Source organism: Chiloscyllium punctatum, chromosome 2 (genome assembly GCF_047496795.1).
Source record: "Chiloscyllium punctatum isolate Juve2018m chromosome 2, sChiPun1.3, whole genome shotgun sequence".
In the NCBI taxonomy this organism is placed as follows: Eukaryota; Metazoa; Chordata; class Chondrichthyes; order Orectolobiformes; family Hemiscylliidae; genus Chiloscyllium; species Chiloscyllium punctatum.
In genome coordinates, this window is record NC_092740.1 from 38,542,241 (window position 1) to 38,568,120 (window position 25,880).

Consider the following 25,880-nt stretch of genomic DNA (forward strand, 5'->3'; position numbering starts at 1 on the left):
ATCACCGTAACCTTGCCTTTCTGACATCCCCTATTTATTTCCTGGTACACCTTGCGCCCATGGTCCTGACCACTGCTGGGAGGCCTGTACATAACTCCCATGATGTTTTATTTGCCTTTGTAGTTCCTCAACTCTACCCACACAGACTCCACATCATCTGACTCTATGTCATTCAGGGCCAAAGATTTAATTTCATTCTTAACTAACAAGGCAACCCTGCCCCCTCTGCCCACTTTGTGGATTGTTTTTGGGATTGGATTTTGGGATGTTATTTGTATCGTTTTTGGGAAGGATGCTAAGACTAAGGCAGGTTTAAATGCTGTTGATTTACAGATCTAATACAAGTAAATTAATAGTTGAACATTTTCTCAGGGGCTGAATGACTGTGATAACTACTTGATATTTATTCATTTCATTATAGGACAAGATTTGCCTGACTCTTTCACATAAGCCCATCATAAGTAGAATTAGGCATCAAAGTTAATATATTTCAAAAAAATGGGCTGAATTTTACAGCCCAGGAGATATGATAGCAAAGGAGTTGAGCATAATTTTGAATGCCATGTCATTGGCACTGTGCCAACATCCACAAGCCCCCACCTTGGAGTAAGAAAGGCTTAAGGTGTATGCTAATTGAGTCCCCAAGTGCCACTCCCCCCCCAAGAAATACCCCACCTTTTCCTTCCCCATCTCCGGCTGTCCACCATGATCCCTCGAACTCTCATGTTGATCTGGGAACATGGTCCCACTGAGACCCTGCATTCACTTTGTCTGGATTGTAACTATAGCAGGCCTATGACTCCAGTTTGGAATCCATAAATGTTAGCTTTCAATTATATAACGCAGCCTAGAATTACAACAACTAATAAGATACTCTGAAGAAAAATGAAAATCTCTAACTTTCTGACCTTTAGAAAAAGAAAATCAGATGCAAGTTATTTGCAATGCAAGAAATATGTGTTGGGTTGAAAATGTTAATGAAAGTAACACATTTAAGGTGGAGACGTATATGTTTGGCACTAAAGCTGACAAACCTGTCAGAAAAATGAGGCATGTAATTTTCCACAGATCTTAGAAACTCCTTACCAAAAATACACTGCATCTCCACATCTTCTGGAAAGGAGTCTTGGGAAGTTACAAATTTCTGAAGGAATCAAGGTGAATTTTCAAGCTGTCATCAATGGTATTCTGGAGCAGCTGATTGGTATTTATTTTGATTGAAGTCAACGTTGACCAAAACCAGGAATTTGTTAGAACTGGTGTCTGTACCACATAATATAGTCGCAATTTGAAAATCATGATGTTTGGGAAATCAAATTCCTTAATTTGTAGTGATTTAAATTGGTTTACAGGAAGTTTCTGTCATCAGTAGAATTATAATGAAAGCTTATTACATTCCAAAATGAAGCACTAAGTTTTACAGCTCTAGGATGAGGTGAGGATTAAAATTAGGCAAATAATAATGACATCCTGATTGTTGTCAACATACCTCCCATTCTACTAGGTGAGGCAGACATTGGCCAGTCTGCTAGTACCTGAACCATTTGAGGCCCTTAAGTGGCTTGTTGAAGGGTTTCCCTGTGTTTCTCTACTCCATTCCTTGCTACTGTCTCTATCATGATCCCTCACCAGGACCCGCTAACCTGGCCCCAGTGAGATTCCAGATTTACCTTTATGGAGAAGCAGCAGTTTAGGTATAGTACATTAGTTAATTCAGCGATTCTGTAAAATGGAGGAGTAGAGGCAGCGCACATCCACTTTCCAAATGTCTTGCAGCCTTTAGTAGTGTTTGGTAGCAACAGTGTTTGGTCTTTCCTTGGGCTGGTGTAGAGGAACATTTTCCCAGAAGGAGATCATGGCTTGTCGCCCTGATTCCTTTTATACTCTGCTTTTCCTACCTAGCCCATTATTTTGGGCCTGGCCAGCTACGCTATGTCAATCAATTATCTGAAACTTTTGACCAATGACCATGGGCAGCTACTCATGATGATTGTTGTCCCCTTCTCCACCTCCATTTAAAGGTTATTTTTAATTCCTTCTAAGAAGAAAATCTACTTATTTTTTGAAACACTGCATTAATAATAGGGTTAATAATAATAATAATAATTTTTTTTTGGCAAATCATGAACTCATGTATTCATATACTGGAGATCTGTTTATATTTGCAGAAAGCTAGTTACTGCTGAAACACTCAGGCTACACAGAAAACACTAAATATGAAAGTCTGAAAGAATTTCTTTTTAAAGGAGGTTCCAATTTTCAACAACTCTCTATGGAAGATAATTTCAAAAACTAATGAACCTTTGAGAGAATAGGTCTCTCCTTGTCTTCATTTTAACTGTATTAAGGTCTGGAGCTGACTGGCACTGGTGAACTGCCCAAAATGCAGTACCTTATCAGTTTGCCTTTCTAATTAGCTGCATGGTAACTTTTAAAAATTATACTCTCCGTGTTTAATTATTTGGAAGTTACAAGTTGCTGTGCTTGTTCACGTCTGGAAAAGTTGACATTGATAAATCAGGTGCCAGTCAGAGAAGAATGTGGTAGGCAATGTGATAAAATGGCTAGATATAATATTTAATTATCTCATCTATATTTATGGAGCCAAGAACACATAAAGAGAAAACACTCAGAATGAAAGAACATTGATCCACAATATATAACCAGAGTTTTAAATTAGTTTGTAACTTTTTAATGACAACTGTAAGATTACTTTTGTGACTGGAGACATATGCATTAACGCAATATTTTCTGACTGTTTAGGGGAATTAAAGATGTATATGACATCTGGAAACAGACAACATAATCCAGCCATCATTTCACATTCTAATATACTAGGCTCATAAATTGCAAAAGCAAAGGTTCATGAACAGATGCAAGATAAAAACCACTTGGCTTGCATTTGAAGCTCCATTATCCTTGGCAACATGCTAAACTTCCTGTCGCGCGTTCTGAACCACTGAGGATACAGATGGTGGGTGGCTCTCCAACCAAACTAGGGCATGTGAAATGACAGGATGCTGCGCGTATAATTAGCAGAAAGTGTGGGGAGCCGTGCTGACGTCATCCGGTAATTGCTGTGCTCTGACGTCAGGGCCGAGCCGGAACGAGGCCGGCCGAGTCAGAGGTGGGTGACGGCGCTACGCCGTGACGCGCTGACGTTTATTTAAAGGTCGGGCGCACGCGGAGGGGGGGGGGAGGGGTGCGGGGAATTGGTATGGCCGGACAGAAGTGGTGGAGTCTGCGGGAGTGAGTGGAGCAGGAGCAGCGCTGCCCGCCTCCGACAAAGGCAGGGGGATGGATGGTGACGGTTGGAGCGCCGCGTGATTGGAATCTTGACCCGGCTGTTGCAGTCGCCTCGCGCCGGTTCGCTCACTCTCTGATTTTTTTGCAGCCGTTTCGGGGCCGCGGCTGGCGACCGCCCCCAACCTTCTCTCTTCACCCCCCCCCACCATCTCCCTCATTTCACCTCTAAGGCATCCGGACTGAAAAAGTGGGGGGAGGCGTCGCTTGGGGCACCGACGGGAGTTATCCGTGAGTGGCCGCTGTCTGTGGACGGGTCTCCGCGCCCCCCTCTCTCTCTCTCTCTCTCCCTGTATGTTCGGGGGTGAAATGATCCGCTCCGAGGTCTCTCTGAGCTGGGCTGAGAGCGCCTAAGTCTCGGCACCATCTCCCATCATTAACGCCATACAGCGAGAAGCGTCCCCCGCGGGCGGAGAATCGGCGTGTCTTCATCAGGAGGAGAGAGGAAAAAAATGGGGTGAGACGTTCCGTTCCTTGCTGCTGTTTGCGATATTGAGGGAGGAAAATAAAATAGACACTTTTTTTTTGCCCCCCCCGTGCTGGGTTGAGTCAGTCTGGGTTCTCGCCCCCTCGTTAAGTTTCAACATATACAGCTGCTTTCAGGTTAATGCCAGGTCGCTGACGCTGGTGCTTCGGGCGCTTGACATTAGTGAGTGTCCATGGACGAGGATCAGTTACAGCACCCACTCCAACTCATAGCGACGTCCCCATGGGTTTATGTTAGCACAGTTTTAGACACATAGTCGGGACTCTCCGGGGCATATTTTAGTCGCGTCAACCCTGCGAAGTTTCAGTGCACCTTTTTAGAATGTCCCGTTATAATAATTTGAAGTTTGAACGTTGGCTTGGTTTTGACCTGAGCATCGTTCCCGTAATTTATTGAGCGCTTTATTGCCTCAAATTGTGACCATATCCAGCAGCTCTGCATGAGCTCTTTTAAAACTTCTGTTCTAAGTGTTCACCGCCCTGAATCAAGGCTAGCCTCTGTATATCGACTACCCAGTTTATCTCCAGGAATGGTTATATAATTAAGCTACGAAAAGGGCTTAAAGTTAGATTATTGTTTAAACAAAAACGAAATATTCAAAATATTTTGAATTGAGGAAATCTCATCCTCTTTCTGGAAGGATCTTTCCTGAGCTTTTAGTACCCGAAAGGGCGAGAATTCTGTCTTCACTATACCGTTACACTTTAGCAGATTTATTTCGCTCTTATTTCAGTGTACTTCTCACATCTTTCAATAGGAAGCATTCTCCGAAAACTGCTTTGACATAGTTTCAGCCTTCACTGAAAACTTATTTAGTATAATTCACTACGTTAGTAGAACTTGAAAACAATTGTCACAGCATCTATTTTCCAATTTGGTTAGTTGAATGGTTTCTTGTCATATTTAATTAAAATGCAAAGCTCACTTGTATGGTTAAAACGCCATTCTACATTCATTGTTTATGTGAAGGAGCAGTGCTCCCAAAGCTAGTGCTTCCAAATAAACCTGTTGGGACTACAACCTGGTGTGTGATTTTTAACTTTGTACCCCCTAGTCCAACACCAACATCTCCAAATCATGACTTGTTTGTTGGTAGCTCTGGGTTTTATGGTTAAATTCTGAAACTTGCACATTACATTAGAGGAAACCTTAAAGGCAAGCTGCATGAAATGTGAAATCAGTTGTACCCATTTGTATTGTGGATGAAGTATCCACTGCACTTAAAATTTGTCATTCCACGGTGTCACTTGACCAGGTAATAATTGCTATTTGTCCTTGATAACACATGGTGACTACTGTTTGAAGTTTTTTTGCTTAACTTACACAATAATTAGTGCATTTACTGAAGTAAATGTGAATTAAATTGTGACTTTTATGAAATCTGTCTATTTTGTCGTTAAGTGGTCTGTCCAAATTATTTGTGCTAACTTTCTATAGTTAATTTTAAAAGTACTGACTTGACCTTTTTATCTTCAGGAGAATTGGTGCTTGAAGTTAACCTTTGTCAGTGAGCATCCAACGTTTGAGTTCCTCAGAAAATGAGCAGTTCTTCCAAATTGGTTTGAAGTCTATTCAGAATTTTTTTTGTAATCCAATTTATTTTCCTTCACTATTTTATAAGAATGGAAAACCTTTTGAATGTTTTCTGTAGAGCTACAGAAATATTTATACAGTGAAGGAATGCATTTTGTTGTAAATCATCTACTTTTATCTCAGAATTAATCCAACAGACATTATGCTAAGACTTGTGGCACTACAGGTTAGATGAGTTTTCTCCTCCAAATCTTAGCCAGCACGTTTGTGGATTTACTAACTGGTTGTATGTAATGGCTTTACTTGAGATGTAACAATGTGGTAGAGGAAAAGAGACTATCATTCCATGTTTATAGTCCCTTCAAGCTATGCTTCAAGCAGGGAGGCTATTGTTAGTTCTCTCCAGTTCTGCAGTGCATCCCACAGTTGTCATGTCTTCATTTAGGTTGATGTGCATTCAGTTTGTGATCTATGTTGTCCTTTTGGACACCGGTGTCTATCAAGCTGTCGTTGTCTACTTGCCGAGGAAAATCATTGAACAGCTGGGCACTTTTGAGAAATATTGCAAATGTGAGACTGAAATGTAAACAAAAACATTGGAAATGCATGGCAGATCTTTTAGCTAAAGTAGAAAGTTAGGCACATCAGGTTTACCTTTATGTGAGCTAAAATGTGTAATCTCTTGTTTAGTTTTACAAATTCAGTTGAAACTTGAAGTTCTTTGGAATTATTATTTGGATTTGATTGTTAAAATCAGTTATTTTTACTTTTTATTACATTAAGTTGCAGGCTAGATAGAGGAATCTGAAAGTGATGTATTTGGATTTGCAAAAGCATTCTATAACATACTGTACCAAGAGATTATTGCACAAAACTCAGACTTTACAGATTGGGGGTCAATTATCATGGATTAAGTTTTTGAAAATTGACAATATAGATGGTCAAAACGTAAATGTTCTACTTTGTGACTGTGTATCAGAGAGATTAGATTTTGGGTCTGACTATTAACAATCCATATCCAAGGCTTGATGAGGAGCAAAGCAGCACAATAGCAAAGCTTTGCCATTGCTGGCAATTTGAAATAAAGCACAAAATTAGGACAGATAATAGGGGTAGTTTCTTCACCCAGTAGTAGGGGCATGGAATGGTCTGTCTGCAACAGTAGTAGACTTGCTGACGTAAAGTGCATTTAAATGAGCATTGGCCATACATATGGATAATAAGGGTGGCACGGTGGTTCAGTGGTTAGCACTGTTGCGTCACAGCACCAGGGTCCCAGGTTTGATTCCAGCCTTGGGTGACTGTGGAGTTTGCACATTCTTCCCCCATGTCTGTGTGGGTTTCCTCCGGGTGCTCCGGTTTCCCCCCTCGGTCCAAAGATGTGCAGGTCAGGTGAATTGGCTATTCTAAATTGCCCATAGTGTTAGGTGCTTTAGTCAGAGGGCCATGGGTTTGGGTGGGTTTCCCTTTGGAGGGTCGGTGTGTGGAGCTGTTGGGCCAAAGGGCCTGTTTCCACATTGTAGGGAATCTAATCTAATAGAACGGTGTAGGTTAGATGGGCACAGGTTATTTTCACAGGTTGGTGCAACATTGAGGGCTGAAGGGCCTGTACTGCGCTATAACGTTCTACGTTCTATAAAATGCTTATCTGGTTGGCATGGACGGGTTGGACCAAAGGGTCTGTTTCCATGCTGTACATCTGACTATGTCTGACAGATTGAGATGTGGGGTGGATTGATGGCTAGTTTGCAGAAAACCTCAGTTTACTCCTTGGCTTTTATGTGGTGCTTCCAGAAAATATGTTGTTTTAATTGTCTACCTTGGTCTTTCTTGTCCCCTTGGTCCAATGAAGCTCCATTCAAGTTTGATGTAAGTAATGACTTGAGTCCTTTGCAAGCTACCTGACTCAATGTTGAGTGCAACAATTTCAGGCTATATCTTTACCCCCATTTTGTTTCCTTATCCATTATGTTTTGGTGTCTTATTTAATAACTAGTGAAGAGGAGTTTGTAAAAATGTTTGAGGGGCTTAGGCTAGTTGAGTGAGTTGCAAATGGAATATAATGTGGGTGAGAGATATTTTCCACTCTAGAAGGGAAAAAAGCTGCGTTGTGAATGGTGGGAAGCTGGGAAGTGTTGGTGTTCAAAGACATTTGGGTACTCTTATACATGAACCACAAAGTTGTCATGGAGATAAGGCAAGTACTTGATACAAGCAGGAGGCTGGAAGAGCACAACAAGCCAGGCAGCGTCAGGAGGTGAAGTCAACACTCAGCACTTAGGAAAGCAAATGGTCTATGTGATCAGGTTTTTTGTGATAAAGATGGGTGAAAAATTCTTAACAGCAATTGTGTAGGAAGGCCATTGATGGGAGGATATGTGGAGTACTGTGTACGCTTGTCTTGCATAAGTAATGGAAGCTGTGGAAAGAGTGCAAAAACTGTTTTTGCGTTGCAGTCCTTGACTGCCTGTCTTGATGAGAAGAGTGTGCATTGAAGAAAGACTTAATAGAATTGACTTTAAAGCATTTGACTATATTTCCTAGAATTTAGAAGGATGAAGATGATCTCATGGTAACACAAGATGCTTGACAATAAAGATGATGAGAAGATATGTGCCTTGGCTAGAAAGACTTGTGGCACAGTGGTCATGTCCATACCTCTGAGCCACTGGAACAGGGTCAAGTCCCGAAGTGTGTAATAACATCTCTGAGCTGGTTGATTTTAAAATATATCTTTTCCTTGGTTAGGGAATCTGGAGCTTGAAGTCACAGTCTCAGAATTAGGGCTTGGCTATTTAGGACTGCGGGTAAGAGAAATTCTTTTACTGCTTAAGGAATACTACCCTGGAAGGACATGGATGCTCAATTGTCAAACCTATTGCCTTTAAATCACTTTCTTAAATGTAATTGACAGCTCTGCACAGTGCAAAATATTATGGTTGGGTCATTTTCTTTGTAATCTGAAACAAATAATTGTCAAAATATTAATCAGATACTTAATTTGACCCACTTCTACAGTGTTATATTGAACATTCCTAACTGACCATGCTTATCATTATAATCTAAATATTTGTTCATTTCTTTTCTAAAAGCAGCTCTTTATTTTCACAATTTTCCCCAATCTTAACCTTGTTAACCATCTTTATCTAGGATTACTTAGAGTTATACATGTGCAAAATGGAAACTCACTTTGGTTCAATTCATCCATGCTGACCAGGTATTCTAAATTAATTTAGAATAAATTAATTAATTTGTCAGCATTTAGCCCTTATCCTTCTAACCTCCTCCTATTGATATATGCATCCAAATGCCTTTTAAATGTTGCAATTGTACCAGCCTCCACCACTTCCTTTGGCAGCTCATTCCATACAGATACCACCCTCTGTGTGAAAAGGTTCCCTCTTGGCTCCCTTATAAGTATTCCCCTCTCATCCTAAAACTATGCCTTCTAGTTTTGAACTCTACCACACAGGGAAAAGACCTTGTCTATTGAGCATATCCATGCACCTCATGATTTTGTAAAACTCTATAAGGTCACCCCCCCCCCCCCCCCCCCCCCAATCTCCAAACCTCCAGGGAGAACAGTCCCAGCCTATTTAGTCTCTTCCTATAGCTCAAACCATCCAACCCGGGCAACATACTTGTAAATCTTTTCTGAGCCCTTTCAAGTTTCACAGAGACCTCAATTGTGCATAATATTCCAAAAATGGCCTAACTAATGTCCTGTATGCTGCAGCATTACCTCCCAACTCCATACTTGATGCTCTGACCAAAATGGAAAGCATGCCAAATACTGCCTTCACTCTATCTACCGGACTCCATTATCTGCTATGTTTCCTTACTTTTTTTAATCGCATAATAACACAGTATACCGCTTGTCACTCTTTCTGTCATCTGTAGGAAAATGTGAAGATGCTTAAACTTAGTATCCACTTTAATTGCTGCCTTGTAACTGAAATTGGACCCACTCATTCAGTACACTCAATAAAATAAGTATGTTGTAGTGCTTTGGAATGCTGAAACGCAAAATAGTTTAACTAATTCCTTTACCTTCTCCACTTTTTGTCTTACCCCTCAAAAACACTGACTCATTTCATTTAATATTGTTCTATTTCTTTTTGGTTTGCAATTTGTTGTGCAACAGCTTTTTGACTAAACACAATTTACATATTGGGTCGTTTGTTCAACATATGGCATTTGTCAATTGCTTTGAGACATTTTACTGGCAATTACTCAGCTCTTGTGAGACATAGAAATATTAGGATGCATAAAATATTATTGGGAGAGGCAGCGGGATTTGAGGAAATTCTGTCCTATAATGTTCGTTCTTTGAATATTTAGCCATGCAAATACAGTTCATAATTATCCCAATAAATTAATGAATGACTTTGTCTGTCCCATTTAACTCACTCGTTCATGCAATTGACCAACTGGATACAACCCGCACATCTTGACAGCATAATGTCATCTTGAGTACAAAGAATTTCTTTACTCATGTACTTTACAGTTTGAGTAATTACATTGTAAAAGCACATCTGCATATTAACATTGGTGTAAGGTATTTGTTTTTGTACTCTGGACTGGCATACTCTTTATAGTGTCTACAAAAGTGAGTGAGTTTGCCTATATAAGTTAGTGACATCAATACTGATGTGTACATTGCTTTCTAGCTGTTGCATCAGTATTGTTGCTAGTCGATGCAAGAAAATCTTGAGACTTAATTGTGCATTTTCTTTAAAAGTTAATGCAAAGTTCCAAGCATTTTAATTCATGTTCAATATGGCTCACCAAGCAAGTTAGTTCATTGTAGAGAACCTAAATGCCATTGTTTTGATTTTCTTACATGTAAATTCTTACATCACTGCTTGGTGATGTCTAGTTGCGTGATAGGTGTCTTGAGTGCAGAATGTAACGAACTTGATCAAATTTTAATTTTAGAAGCAAGTTGACTGGTTACAAAATTAGTATGGGACACTTATCTGATCTTAACAGTTAATCACCACCTGATCAGATTGGAATAACTTGGATTTCTATAGTCACTTTTATAATGTCTGATCATCTGAGAATTACAACCTGTTAATAATTTCAATACTGTTATGGTTGCAGTGTAAGGAAACAAATCTGCCATGTCTATAGCAAGAAGCAATGATGTAAGAAAAAATTAGTCAGAACCCTGACAGAACTCCACACCTCTTCAAATTGTGCAAAGTGATCTCTTCCACCCACCTGACATGCCTGACCATATCTTAGTTTGGCATCATGTTGAACAGACCACACCTCCAGTGCAACATTTCCTTAGGATTAGACTGTTAGCATCAGACTGGATTGATTGTGTGCACAAGGCTATCAAGTGCAGTCTGAACTTTACGTCTTCTGACTAAGTGTCAGACTGAGCCAAGAACAGTTTGCTGTGTTGAAGATTGTGTGCATGTACTAGAATTGAAATGATCAATGTATGGTAATGTGTAGAACAAACTTACATGAAACAAGTTTATTTAAAAACCTGGGCACAATGTGACCTCTGAAAGTCACATTTGACTCCTGTATAAAATTTGTTAAAAGCCATTTAATCTACATGAAAGCTTCTCCATGTTGATAATGTGTGCTGACTTTTGAGATGCTCTCAATGTGGAAGATGGAAAATTAAAGTGATTTCAAAAGTTGACATCTTGATGGTTGATTAAGTTAGTTCTTCAACCTAATGGTTATTTCTGGATATCTCTGTACGTTTTGCACATTGAATACAGTTTGAGGTATTGGTGTGGCATTAAACAGGAAAACAAGATAAACAAAATTGTTTTGAGTGATTTAGGAGACGTGGGTATGGAGGGCACGAGTTACAGGAGATGCTTCTAGTGCAGTGCCATAACAAGATCAGAATAGATCAGTGTTCAGTTATGGAGAGTTTCTTGGCTGTTTATCTAATGTATAGCATCTGTGATTTACACTGCAGACAAGCTGATGTACTGTGTTTGTTTGTGTAATGCAAAAGCAAAAAATTAGATGCTGGAAATCTGAAATAAGGTGCTGACCAAACTCATCAGGTCATTAAGCATCTGTGGAGAGAGTTTATTCCAGGTTGATGACCTATCATCAGACATTTTTTACGAAAGGTCATTAACCTAAAACCTATTTCAGACACCGTCAAACCTGCTGAGTTTGTTCAGCTTTTTTGCTTATTCCTGTTTACTTTATTTGGATTTAAGCCCAATATCTGTCATCAGCCTAGTCTTATATCTAAACTGATGGTTTTCACCAATTCACTAAATAACTATAGAATTTTGGTATCAGCTGATTTGCACTAGTATTATTTGGTGTTGTCACATTGTAGACAGTCCCTTGGGGTTGTGGAGACTCTCTTCCATTCTAGTATTATGGATCCTGTGCTGACTAAATGGTACAATGCTGGATGGGTACACCCTCCTGCTCGTATGTGAAGTGATGAGTGGGATGCTCAAGTTTTCGCACCCTCCTCCTGTTTATGCTTGATACCATCTGTCCCTGTTGGAGAAATTCAAAATGGTTGGCACCTTGCGGCTGATGCTTCTCCAGTTTTGGTAGCCTTGGTTATAGATTTCCACATTGGACTATTTTCAAGGAGATTTTTAGGATGTCCTTGGGAGTGTTTTGTCTGCCATTCTGCTATCTGCTTGTCAATGTTGAGTTGAGAACTTTTTGTTTTTCTTTTTGGAAATCCTGTCCAGCTTATGGCTGATGTGGCCCACAATCAGATTGGAATCTGACCATAACTAGTGCCATGGGGATACTGGCCTGAGGGAAGATTTGCAGGATTTTGCAGAGGCATCATTGGTGATATTTCACAAGGAATTTGAGGCATCTGTTGTCGATACTCCATGTCTCCCATGCATATAGGAGGGCTCTAAACACTACTGTTGTGAAGGCTTATGATCATTGTGATCAAAAACACTTCATCAGATGGCTGAAAGCTGTGCTGGCACACTGAAGGCAATGTTGAATTATAAAATAATAAGAATAACATAACAAATGTCTGCACTGGACTTTAAACTTTGTTTTCTCTTCACAGATGCTGTCAGACTGGTTAATGTCCCTCAGCATTTCTTTTTGTTTTAGATCTACGGTATCTTCAGTTCTTTGTTATATTCTGTTTTTAATTATAGTGTGGAGGCCTCCAAAGTATGGGAAATGATCCACATTGTCCAGTGGACTCTTCCTGGATCCTAGTGGTTGGTAGACCAGTCTGGTAGAGGACCTTTGTTGTTTTCCAGGTGCTTAGTCTATCAAAATCTCAGAATCGTAGTTCGTCATAAACTTTAGAGTGTAGAAATACGCCATTGTGCCTAATATGCCTGTGCTTGCTCTTTAAAAGAGTAAGCGCCATTTGTCCCACTTCCTGACTTTGCTGTCAGTAGTCCTGCTATTTTCTTTGTGTCTGTAAGACCATAAGGTTTAGCAGCAGAATTACGGTTTTTTGTTAGCCTAACTGGTGTATCAGTATCTGAGGTGTGATCAGAATAATTATGTGGGAATCATAACTTGGATTCTTGGGCACAAATGTTGATTTTCTTTGAAAAGGAGAAAGCGAGGACTGCAGATGCTGGAGATCAATAGTGTGTGTGGTGCTCGCAAAGCACAGCAGTTCAGGCAGCATCCCAGAAGCAGGCGAATCGATGTTTCGGGCATAAGCACTTCAAATCAGAGCCTCATTCCTGATGAAGGGCTTATGCCCGAAACATTGACGCTCAGGTTTCCTGGATGCTACCTGATCTGCTCTGATTTGCTTTGAACTACTGTTCAGACATTGGCACATGTTAAGTTTTGTGATCATGGTTGTTATTCAGTATGAGTTAATCAGTGTTAATCACTTATTGAACCATTTCAGTGCACAAGGTTTAAAAAAAAAACTTTTTTTGGCAGGTTTGGAAATCAGGATATCCAAAAACATTCCCCATAATTCACTGTATCAAAAGTCTTAATTCAGAAGACCTCTCAGATTTTTCTCCCTGTGAGAATGTGTATCGGGTGTGAGCAGGTAGGGAAAGAATGAAGTTCTGAGTTTTGTGAAACAAAAGTTTCAGCTGAGCCTGATTCAGATCAGATGAGAACTTGCAGTTAACAATAGGGTGCTGGAGACACTGGTAATGGAAAAGGTGGAAAAATTCATTATGTAGAGCCATTGGAAGCATTCAGTAGGTAAGGTCAGTTTAACAAGGTGAAAGTATTCATTTAGTGAAGCCAGTTAAGGTTAAGAACATTCATTGTTTAACAGCACATGGCTTAATCTTTACTGTTGATGCTCGCTGATTGTAATGGCTACCCAATCAAATGTATATGCCTTATCTGGATGTGCCTCCCTGTAAAATGACTATATAATTCAGTAAGAACTGCTCTTCCAAAGAAGACAGTAAACTTGTGTCTCTGTGCACATGGCGATCGTTCTCTCTTCCCTACGGGCCCCAGAATAAAGATGGAGGAAAAGTATATGGTGTCTCTGAGCGTTTTGCTTTGATTGAGTGGGGGGCAGGGAATGGAACGACAATATTGGTTTAATTGGCAGGATCCAAATGAATAGTTATGATCGGACAGTATTGGCAGCCGCCCAGAGCATAGGTATCTCGAGACAGATACGCCCACAAGGTAATATTTTAAACCTTGGTCCCCCTCGAAATTCTGGTGTGTCTGAGATGGTTCCCTTGTTCCATTGCTAACTTCTAAGGATTCCTCAAAAGGTAAATAGTTCAGTTAAGAGACTCAGTTTTGCAAGCATGCTGCCAGGCAGAGGTTTGAGTCCTCTGCACTGTATTGGGGGTGGGGGGGGGGGGCGGGTAGAGGAGGTGTAACTGAGGTTCAATTCCTCCGCGTTGTGCTGAGGTCTGAGGCGATACAATGTTTGATTGAGGTTCGAGCCCCGGTGAGGAGTAAAGTGAGAAAAGTTAAAGTCGCCTAGTGATGAAATTTGAGTCTCTGCTCTGGTGGAAGAGAGTGGATTGGATTGCGGCGCCTTGTTGTCCACTGCGAAGGCTTTCTCTCTTAAAGTGTAATTTGAGTGAGAGGATGCAAAAAAAGTTGAAATTAAGGTTGTACTAATATTTGGGTTGAAAAAGGAAAGTTTTCAATGTAAATTGTGCCTTGCTGTGTTTCATGTTTAAAAATTTTGATTTAAAATACTGGTTTGGGAAATCCTTTTTTAAGTAACTGTTTTGTCTTGTTTGAATCAGGGTCTCCCTTCAGTGCGTTTTGTGGGCTGTGTGGTGGGGCAGTTGAAATTGTATGATAGAAATTGTGCAACATTGTCCTTTTTAAAATGATCAAACTTGTAACCTTAAAACTTAGTGCCTTCAGCCCCTGATTTGATTGAAATTCTACAATGCCTGTTCTTTTTAAAAAAAAATAGTTGGGTCGGTGGTTATGCTTTAGCCAGATGAAAGTATTTTGCTGCTGTGCTTTTAATGCAAAGCCTTCACAAAGAGTGCATTTTAGTTTGTTTTAAGATTTTAGAGCATATTAGAACTTGAGGCTGAGTTGTTTCAGCAAAGTTGCCCCTGTAATTTTGATTTTTATTTGGGACGTTTCATTTGGAGAAAATATTTTAAAATTATTTGTTTTACATATTTGAAATTTAAATCTGAACTGAAACTACCTCTTCAGTTGCTAAAGCACAGGAAACATTTTGTTTTCTTGCCGTTCCACATTTTTGAATTTTTTTTTCCTATAGGTTTCATAGGAGTCAAGTATCAATTTTTTTTAAAGGAAAATAATTTTTGAATAACCTGAATGGGGTCCCCTTAGGGTTTGATTTTAGGACCATTGGTTGTTGTTTATAATTGAATTGTTTAGGCAGTACAATTTAGAACTTTATGAATTGTATAAAACTTGATGTCATAAATAGTGAACAGAGTAACAGACTTCAAGAACTCAATGTTGAAATAGGCAGACACAATTTCGTGTAGTTAATTGTGTGACTGTCTTCGTACTGATAACCACCTTGCCACGGAAGGAATGAGAGAGGAAATGCAAAGATACTTTGGGCAGGGAACACCTTCTTTCGAGTTTCTCCTTTCACAAGAAAGCATGCTTTTGGACTACGGCCCACCCCTCCACAACCTGATCCAACAGATTGAATTAGCTCCCCAGTCATGAGCAAGGAAAGTGAAGAAATGAACAGTGAAGAGGAGATCGGTATGCTGTTTCAGTGACCTTCCCATGGACATTAAACCACGGGAGGTTTATCTTACCTTTCAATCATTTGAGATAAGAAGGTTCACTGATCAAGCTAACATCACAACAGCCAGTTGTCTTTGTTACATTTAACAGCAGAGTGGGATGAAAGAGTGGGGGGGGGGGGCGGGCAAGAGAAACGGATGACGTAAAAGGTGCAAAACCTGTGCCCGCACCCCTCCCTAGCCATCCGAGGCTACAAAGGATTATTCCACATAAAGACTTGCACATCCTTGAACCTCATTTACTGCATCCATTGCTCGAGGCGGTCTCCTCTATGTGGGGGAAACAGTGCAAACGCACGGAATGGTTCAGAGAACGTCTCTGCTTCATATGCACCCACCAACCTCATCTTCCTGTCACTATCCACTTCAACTCCCCACCCCACCCCCATATGACATGTCCATTCTGGGCCACCTCTACCACCTAACCAGGATCACCCACAAACTGGAGGAGGAACACTTGATTTTCCACCTTAAGAGCCTACAACCACGTGGCCTCAACATTTAAATTCACCAGTTTCCAAATCTCTGCTACCCTCACCCCATCCAGATCCAATCTTCCAATTGGACTTCACCCTCTTGACCTGATTTACCTGTCCATCTTCCTTTCCAGCCATTTGCTCCACACGTCCCACCACCCTAACGCAACCACCTCCCACTGTTGCCTACCTATTGCCATCCCAACTACCTTCCCCTAGCCTCATGCCCCCTCATTTATTTCTCAGCCCTCTTCCCCTTCCCCAATCCTGAGAAAGGGTTAAGCCTAAAACAGCAACTCTTGTGCTCCTCAAATGCTAACTGACCTGCTATGCTTTTTCCAGCGCAACACTTTATCAATCCCAGCATTTATTTTAACCAAAAAATTAAGTCATTGTCTATTCCCAGGAAGTGCCAAAGATGTGTACCTATTAAACTGGATGAAATGTTTTCAATCTATACAGGAATACATAATATCGAAACGATGCCTAATTTTTGTTAATGTTCAACCTTTAAAATGTCCTTTACGTCTATCTAAATGAATTGATTTTACTGTGAGCAGCTTCATTCAATTTGTGACAGGAGAAGTACTTTTCTACATTTAGCTTTTTTCAATTAAAATTTGAGTCACTTTTAAATATCCCAACTTGAGATAATATGGAACTTTTATCATCTGACATTGGTGATCTTAAATGGCATTCTGGCCCTACAACAGACTTACCTGCTACTAGCCCCCTCAAAGAGGGACTGGTTAGGCAGCTGGAAACCTCCCTCGTTAGATGGATAGAAGGTATTGGCATCTCAGTCATCTGATGACCAGTACAACTCAGCAGGGCTTCAAAGCTTCACATGCTACAGAAAGCCACTTCTATTGCTTGTGTATTTTGTGGGAAAAGAGATTATCTTAAACTGAGCCTGTGTGCCTTCATTTTGATAGTCACTTTATTGTCAACTACAGGCACCAGGTTTTCCAGATCTTTGGAAAACTCAGCAGTTTACAAAACCAGAAGGGTTGAATCTATAGGTAAATGCCTGAACAGAATTGCTTATCAACCAGGGCATTTTTCCAAAATTAATCTACCATATAAAGTGGCTAAGAACAGTGGGAAATCAGAAGATTGGGAAGGATACAAAAGCAAACAGAGGATAACAAAGAGTGTAATAAGAAATGAGAGGATCAAATATGAAGGTAGGCTAGCCAGTAATATTAGAAATAATAGTAAAAGTTTCTTTTAGTACATAAGAAACAAACGACAGGCAAAAGTAGACATTGGGCCACTTCAAACTGATGCAGGGAGCCTAGTGATGGGAGATAAGGAAATAGCAGGAGAACTTAACAAGTACTTTGCGTCAGTTTTCACAGTGGAAGACAGGAGTAATATCCCAAAAATTAAAGGGTGTCACGGGGCTGAGTTGAGTATGGTTGCCATTACGAAAGAGATAGTGCTAGAAAAGTTAAAAAGTCTTAAAATTGATAAATCTCCTGGCCCCGATGGGATACACCCTAGAGTTCTGAGAGAGGTTGCTGAGGAAATAGCAGAGGCATTGGTTGAGATCTTTCAAGAGTCACTGGAGTCAGGAAAGGTCCCGGACGATTGGAAGATGGCTGTAGTTAACCCCCTTGTTCAAGAAAGGATCAAGGCAAAAGATGGAAAATTATAGGCCAATCAGCTTAACCTCGGTTGTTGGTAAAATTCTAGAATCCATCATTAAGGATGAGGTTTCTAAATTCTTGGAAGAGCAGAGTCTGATTAGAACAAGTCAACATGGATTTAGTAAAGGGAGGTCATGCCTGACAAACCTGTTGGAATTTTTTGAAGAGGTAACAAGTAGGTTAGACCAGGGGAACCCAGTGGATGTGGTCTATCTGGACTTTCAAAAGGCCTTTGATAAGGTGCCACACGGGAGACTGCTGAGCAAGGTGAGGGCCCATGGTGTTCGAGGTGAGCTGCTGGGATGGATTGAGGATTGGCTATCTAACAGAAGGCAGAGAGTTGGGATAAAAGGTTCTTTTTCAGAATGGCAGCCGGTGACGAGCGGTGTCCCGCAGGGTTCGGTGCTGGGGCCACAGCTGTTCGCATTATATATTAATGATTTGGATGAGGGAACCGGGGGCATTCTAGCGAAGTTTGCCGATGATACAAAGTTAGGTAGACAGGCAGGTAGTACTGAGGAAGTGGGGAGGCTACAGAAGGATCTAGACAGGTTGGGAGAGTGGTCCAGGAAATGGCTGATGGAATTTAACGTGAGCAAGTGCGAGGTCTTGCACTTTGGCAAAAAGAATATAGGAATGGACTACTTTCTAAATGGTGAGAAACTTAATAAAGCCAAAGCACAAAGGGATCTGGGAGTGCTAGTCGAGGATTCTCTAAAGGTAAACATGCAGGTTGAGTCTGTGATTAAGAAAGCGAATGCAATGTTGTCTCTTATCTCAAGAGGGTTGGAATATAAAAGCAGAGATGTACTACTAAGACTTTATAAAGCTCTGGTTAGGCCCCATTTGGAGTACTGTGTCCAGTTTTGGTCCCCACACCTCAGGAAGGACATACTGGCACTGGAACGTGTCCAGCGGAGATTCACACGGATGATCCCTGGAATGACAGGTCTAGCATATGAGGAATGGCTGAGGATACTGGGATTGTATTCGTTGGAGTTTAGAAGATTAAGGGGAGATCTAATAGAGACGTACAAAATAATACATGGCTTTGAAAAGGTGGATGCTAGAAAATTGTTTCTGTTAGGCGAGGAGACTAGGACCCGTGGACACAGCCTTAGAATTAGAGGGGGTCATTTCAGAACGGAAATGCGGAGACATTTCTTCAGCCAGAGAGTGGTGGGCCTGTGGAATTCATTGCCACGGAGTGCAGTGGAAGCCGGGACGCTAAATGTCTTCAAGGCTGAGATTGATAGGTTCTTGTTGTCTAGAGGAATTAAGGGCTACGGGGAGAACGCTGGCAAGTGGAGCTGAAATGCGCATCAGCCATGATTGAATGGCGGAGTGGACTCGATGGGCCGAATGGCCTTACTTCCACTCCTATGTCTTATGGTCTTATATAAACCACACTTCCACTGCACACTCAAATTGCTGCATGATTCTTTCAATCTGCTTAGATCTTCCTGTCTTATTTCTGACATTCCCATTAAAATGATCAGATCTTGAAGGCTTCAGCCTGTGATGCAGGCTTATTGCCTGAACCAACCTTCTAGCAGCAAATCTAAATCAAAATTTCTAAAGCATGTGGTCCACAGGGTATCAATTTTTCGGTAATAAAATTTATATTGGAATGTTGCATTTATGGCTAAATATTTTGCTGAACTACTCTTCAAAATGTTGCCGCTGCTAGTCACAAATACTAAAGCTCTCTAAGAAACTTATGGAATTTAATATGATAGTTGAAACTGCACCATACGGTGCAGCATTAAAATAAACACTGTTATCAGCAATTGTTCACAGTTTTAGATCCTTTTCATCTGCTGTTCTGTTCTAGACATAAGTTTGGAAACTTCAAAATTTAATCACTAATAGAACAATCAATATATGTATCAGGCAGATCATTTAACATTTGCCATAAAATAAATGATTCCCATTGGAAATATTGAAGTTGAACTCATCAAGTAATCTGAAATATAGTGCTTTACTGCATGCCGAGCTGAAAACTAATGTAATAAGATAATGCACTAACAACTGTAAACCTTCCCTTTGAATTATGCTTCCCCATTTTTTACAATGTCTAAAAACGTAGATATCATTTGTTCAATGGGATATAGTGTATTTCAGGATCCTATAAAGATGAAGTACATCATTAGGCTTTTTATTTGATTGAGTTTGTCAAAACGTGTTTGTTTGGTACAGCCAGTGGCATATTTACTACTGCATCAGGTGCATGAAGGCTTGCATATCTACAACTATTGTACATAATCTCTGCTGGTAAGCCAGAGCAATAATGGTGTATTAGGACAGAGGTACAGTATCTAGATTCAGACCATTTGGTGTGGTAGTTCCTATGGTTATTAGTAATGAAATGGTGCCAACTCCAGAAGACTTTTGGCGTGTGGCTCATATCAATTCCTCAGCGCTCTCGAACAAAAATACATTAAAGGAAAAGAATGTGTACTTATGTTGCACTTTTCATGACCACCAGATATTTCAGAGCAACAATCAATAAAAGTACTTTTTGCAGTGTAACAGCTGTAATAAAAGAAAATTAAAACTAATGTTTGTGCCCAAAATGGCTGCATTCTTGACTACATAATAGTCATCAAGATATTAAAGGACAATTCATTGTATTTTGGAAATTTCTTAGCAAAATGGTAGGCTTGCAATTATGTAACACCTTAAGTCCCTTTCAAATTGAATGTCAGCTAACATTTTAATGAAGTACTAGTTTTATTGATTTTTTAAAAATAAAAGGTTGCAAAGGCTTTTTGGGTTTCAGTATTGCTTTTAAAACTTGTAAAACTTTTATTTGAATTTTTCCTGCATTAAAGACTAATTCAATGAACTAATCTTGCATATTCTTTTGAAATTTGCTGTGTTTCCAAATCAGCTCCAGGGAAGCGCTAGTAAACGGGATTGTTGAAGGTCAGGTCCCTCCCCCTCCCCCTCCCCCTCCCCCTCCCCCTCCCCCCATGCATGGTTGATGTGCGAAAGGGTTTCTTTTGCACTGTAATTCAATGATTCTATGAATGAAATGTCTTTATTACGCATCTTCACTTCCAAGCCAGCAATCTTGTTGCAAATTATTGTCCCTTGTATACCAGAGTCTTACACCTGCAAGAAACTAAATTAGAGGTCTCAAAGTTTAGAATTCACCATAAACTGATTTAAGCTATGTACAGACAGCAAACACGTACTAACAACTGCAATTTTATTTTTACTTCTGCAAGCCAAGTTTCCCAATTGTTACATTGTCATTTTTAAATTTTAGATGCAACGCACATTGTGCACTGTCACTTGAAAACCATAAGGTAAAAGATAGCCCAGTGCATAGTAAATTACAAAATAAGTTTAACTGTTAATTATTAAAACATCAAGAAAGTTTAATATTTCAAGGTAATTAACACCTTCAAAGATTTTGCAACTTGGAATTCAATGATTTAAGATGAAGTAATTTAGAATAAACTGCAGTTCAAACTTCAGCATGTTGCTTAATATGAAATACAGTACTAAAAGCTTTGATTCTTTGAAAAGAGCAATGGCATATAAATCCAAAAGCAGTGAAAAATTGAAGTTTCATTTTGGTTGTATTCCAATGAGCTGTTAAACTCATTTCTCAACCTAAACAAAACTGCATGATTACTGTTATTTATGGCAGAAAACCTCTGGCTTCAATGAGATTCGTACTAAACTACTATAGACTAGATAATGTGTGTAGTTCACTAAGTTTAGAATCAACAATATATGGGTTGGAAGGCTGAGATTAGGCAAATTGGAGGTTGTTGTCAGAGTAGCAAAAGTGCAGGTGTCATCTCGTTTTCTCCCATGCCCCACAACCCCAAAAATAGCAAAATACTCGGACTCTGTATAGTTTTACCTCCATCTTTATTCTGAGCCCTGGAAGGAAGAGAGAATGATTGCCCACGTGCACAGAGACATGAGTTCAGTCTTCTCCGAAAGAGCAGTTTCTTAATGAATTATATAGTCAATTTACAGGGAGGAGCATCCAGATAAGGTGACATACACTGATTGGGTGACCGTTCCAATCAGCGAGCATCAACAGTAAAGATTAAGCCATCTGCTATTAAACAATGAATGTTCTTAACCATAACTGGCTTCACTAAATGAATACTTTTCACCTTGTTAAATTGACCTTACTGAATGCTTCCAATATTGTTAAATGGCTCTACATAATGAATGTTTTTCCACTTTGTTAACCCATTACCCTTGCCTCCAGCACCCTATTGTTAACTGCAAGTTCTTATCTGATGTGAGTCATACTCAGCTGAACCTCTTGTTTCACAAAACTCAGAACTTAATTCTTTCCCTACCTGCTCGTACCTGATGCACATTCTCATTACGACAGCAGGGCAAGGTGCCAGGTATGGAGTGGGGGTTGGTGGAGAGTTATGGACCTAACAAGGAGTCTGAGGGAACAGTCCCTATAGAATGCAGATAGGAATGGGGAAGAAAACTGTTTTTTGTGAGATGGGGGGTCTCACTGTAGGTGGTGAAAATGGCAGAAGATGTTGTGTTGGATTTGCAGATTAGGGTGAAATGTGAGGACCTGGGCGATTCTATCCAAAATTGCAGTTGGGTGGGGTGAGGTTCAAGGGCAAAGGTGTGGGAAATGGAGATGTAATTGAGGGCATAGTTGATAACTGGGTTGGGGAAATTGCAACCTTGGAAGTAGGACATCTGGGATGTCCTTGAGTGGATTTGCTCATCCTGGGAACAGATATGGTAGAGGAATTAGGAATAAGGGATCGTGTTTTTACACAAGGAGTGGTTAGTAAGTGCTGCTTAGTTTTAAAAAAAAAATTAGCTAATGGATAAGTTTGTGACAAAACTATTTTTAGTGTAACCACAATCTTGTGTAAATTTAACTCAGTCAAAATCTATTATGAAACTGCTTTTGGCCAGGTTATTGATTGAGTCCGGTATTCAGTAATAGCAACAATCTTAAGCTAGTAGTCAATAACACTTGGATACGTTCCCATACTTGCGTTTCTCTAATTTTTAGTGTCTAAAACAGTTCAGCAGTCACTACATTTTAACAATTGTATATACAAACTCACCAGTCAATTTTCACTGGTTAAGATACCTTATATAAGTGAGATTAATGCACCTGTTTTGGTGGTGTGATGGGTATATTGGCATTGGTATGATACAGGGCCCCCTGCCCCCAAACTGTAATATTGCACTTTGTCAAGCTTGTATGTTGACCATCTTAGATGGTCAACTGACCCTTTGACTTTGTGTTGACAGCTGTCATTGCATGCTATTATGGCATTTTTGTTCAGTGATTCTTAATTGAAGTTGTAAAAAGGAATAGTGAAATAACTGATTTACCACAGTGATTCCATCATAATTTATATACTTTGAGATTTGCTTTCTTTGGAAGTGATTTTAATTATTTGCGTTTGGACATTATACATATACTTGTATGACTCTGATTAATAGTTTTCTGATCTGAGTACGGTGAAGGGAAATAATGAATAACCTTTTTCTGGATTAGGAAAGCAGAAAGGTGTCAGTAATTCCAGCTGGAAAGTATTGTATGTGAATGTTAAGTGAAAATCAAATTGAGTTTGGTGGTTGTCATACATACATGACTATATAGTTTGCTGATAATCTGTTTAGAAGTATTAAAGGGTGCGGAGAATTCAGCAGGGTAATAGGATATCTGGATTGCTTTTGGAGAAAAACGAAGCAAACTTCATAATCCAACTGGTGTTATTCTACTGCTATAACATTTAGTTACCAGTGATTCATGCATGAAGCATGCAGATTTTTCTAAGTCAGTGATGTAGCTGGAGTAAACTTCAGGCAACAAAAAGTTAGTGGCTTGCAAATATGTCAAATTATTTTGCTCTGGTGAAATGAATCATAATTTCTTATCACAAGCGCGGTACAGCCTAGTGAGTGGAGAGAAGGGCCGATAGTGGACTAACTTGTCTTGTTGCTCATGTATCTTTAACTGATAGGTGAGTTCAGAGCTACAGAGCATCACCCTCCCAGACCTGAATCCCCTTAACCAAGAAAGGCATGGGCATATAGGTAGGAAAAGTCCAAAATCTATTCAGTGATTTCTTTAATAAAGACTAAGACAAAGTAGAAGTAATAAAAAAAGCTTCAACTTGAAGAATGATTGGATTCACATCAAACAGAGCCTTGAGTGCACTTTTTTATTGCTTTCGTGCATATTTTGAGATGTAGCAAGATCCTCACTTAATTAAGATTTTTCAGTAATATCAAATGTGAATATTGTAGCTTGCATGTCCCTAGTGATATTGAGTTTTAATCCTACAATGGGAAGTTATAACTAGCAAGTACTTAAGAATAAGTAATTTAACGTTGCTCCTCAGTCAGTCCCTCTTTGGGAGTTCCATTTAGTTTTATTGTCCTCATCTTTGTGTCTGCTGAATATGAAATTTCTCATTCTTTCCTGAATGTTTGAGTCTAGGTTAACTGTAAGATGACAATTTCAAGTCCTATTTAGTCTGATTATGAAATAGTTCTTCAATAAATGTTTATGTTCAATAACATCTAATTCACTCTAGTATTAGAAAACCAATTTTATTTAATGAGAGATTAGAAAATTGACTCATTTTACTCATGATAACTTTTTCAATTTTAGCTCAGGGTGAAGTTCTAGTTTATGCATAAAAATTGGGTGCACACAGACTTTCCTCTTATCCTGCAAGTTAATCTGACAAATATGGATTTTCTAGGGTGGTTTTTGGAGGACAAAGGGTAATTATTTCTGAATTGATAAATCATCTAGCTTCCTCATTGTTAAAATGTTGAATTTTTTTGACACTTGTGTAGTGCAGGAACTAGTCTCTTGACTAGCCTCAGCCCTGTCAATTTTCTGTAATCTTCTGAACAGTGCATCTGGCTTTCCAAAAAGAGGGGTTGGTTTTATAGCTTATTTGTCAGCAAAGTTGTGATTTGAATACAGCAAGCTTCTTATCCACCTATACCTATGGGAACAGGTGTGTGCTGGTTGATCAAATATTCTGGATCTGCAGTTTATCATAAAGACACCTTTAATTGACTACTTTCCTGACTTGATAACATGACAAAACCATTTATAGCCTAAGTATGTACTTTCAGTTGCTTGGTTGTACAGAGCAGAATACAGTTGAAACTTTTTACCTTGCTCTGTCTGAACCTGTGACCTTTGCCAGGTATAAGCTAGCAGATGTGTGTGAACCCCATCTTCAAGTTCTCCTCCAGGCTGCACATTTTGGTTTGGAATTGTATTGCCCTTCTGTATTGAGATCCAAAATCCTGGGACTATCGAACAGTAACTTTGAGTGTTTTCCCATAAAATGGACTGTGCTAGTTTAAGACTGTGGCCCTACAGCAAATACTGACCCAGCTAGTGATAAATCTCTTTCACTGTCACCACCTCCTCCACCTCCAAAAAAGGGGAAATTTGTTTGAAAAACTGCTGTGCTTTGCAAACAAGGGTTGGTTGAAGACAGCGAATATGCTGTTTGGTATGAACATTTGAAGGGAGCTTGCTGTTTGATATCAAAATCCAACAGCTGGTACATAATCTTAAATCCCAGTGAATAGTGGAAAGAGTAATCTGGTGGGTCTCATTAGCAAAACTTCTTCAACACTACCTGGTTTTTTTGTGCAAGTTTCAAAGACTGTTCAGTGTGAGTGTTGCCGCTAAATTTGCATTTTATGGAGTATACCCAATTTAATGCAAACAAAACCTCTTCAGAAATATATTAAGAGTTTATTGTAAAATGAAAACTGTATCCTGTTTTGTGGACTGCTTAACATATTTTTACACTGTTAGTGAATTGCAGGTTGTATAATTTCATTAAGATGTTTTCAAACTTTTTTTTCTGAAAAAGAACAAGAACATAGATTTAAAATGGTATGCAGTAGTTAGGGTGTGTGGAATGCACTGAGGAAAGTGTGAAGGCAGATTCAATTGAAGCATCCATTACTAATTGGATATAAATGGTGTGCGTAGATATGGGGCAAAGGAAGGAAACTGTACTGTGTGAAAGAACTGGCAGAGGTGCAATGGACTGAATGACATTCCACATTATTTCTTAATTTTGTGATTCATTCAATTTCAAACCTTTCGGCTAACTATTGAGTCTTTACGAAACTTCCATTTTATGAAACTGCCTATTGCAGATGGTAGGGACAATGTCATTATTAATGAGCAAATTTGCAGCACCTCCATGTTAAG

General features: G+C 39.6%; 1 protein-coding gene across 2 annotated transcripts in view; it reads left to right on the plus strand.

Moving 5' to 3' along the window:
* Positions 1-3,208: 3,208 nt before the first annotated feature.
* homer1b (homer scaffold protein 1b) overlaps positions 3,209-25,880 on the plus strand; it is a 103,750-nt gene continuing 81,078 nt past the window's right edge. For both annotated transcript variants that reach the window (XM_072596162.1, XM_072596170.1), the window contains exon 1: positions 3,209-3,760. In XM_072596162.1, coding sequence (XP_072452263.1) covers positions 3,756-3,760 — 5 coding nt within the window. In that variant the 5' untranslated portion in view covers positions 3,209-3,755. The remainder of the gene's footprint in view (positions 3,761-25,880) is intronic.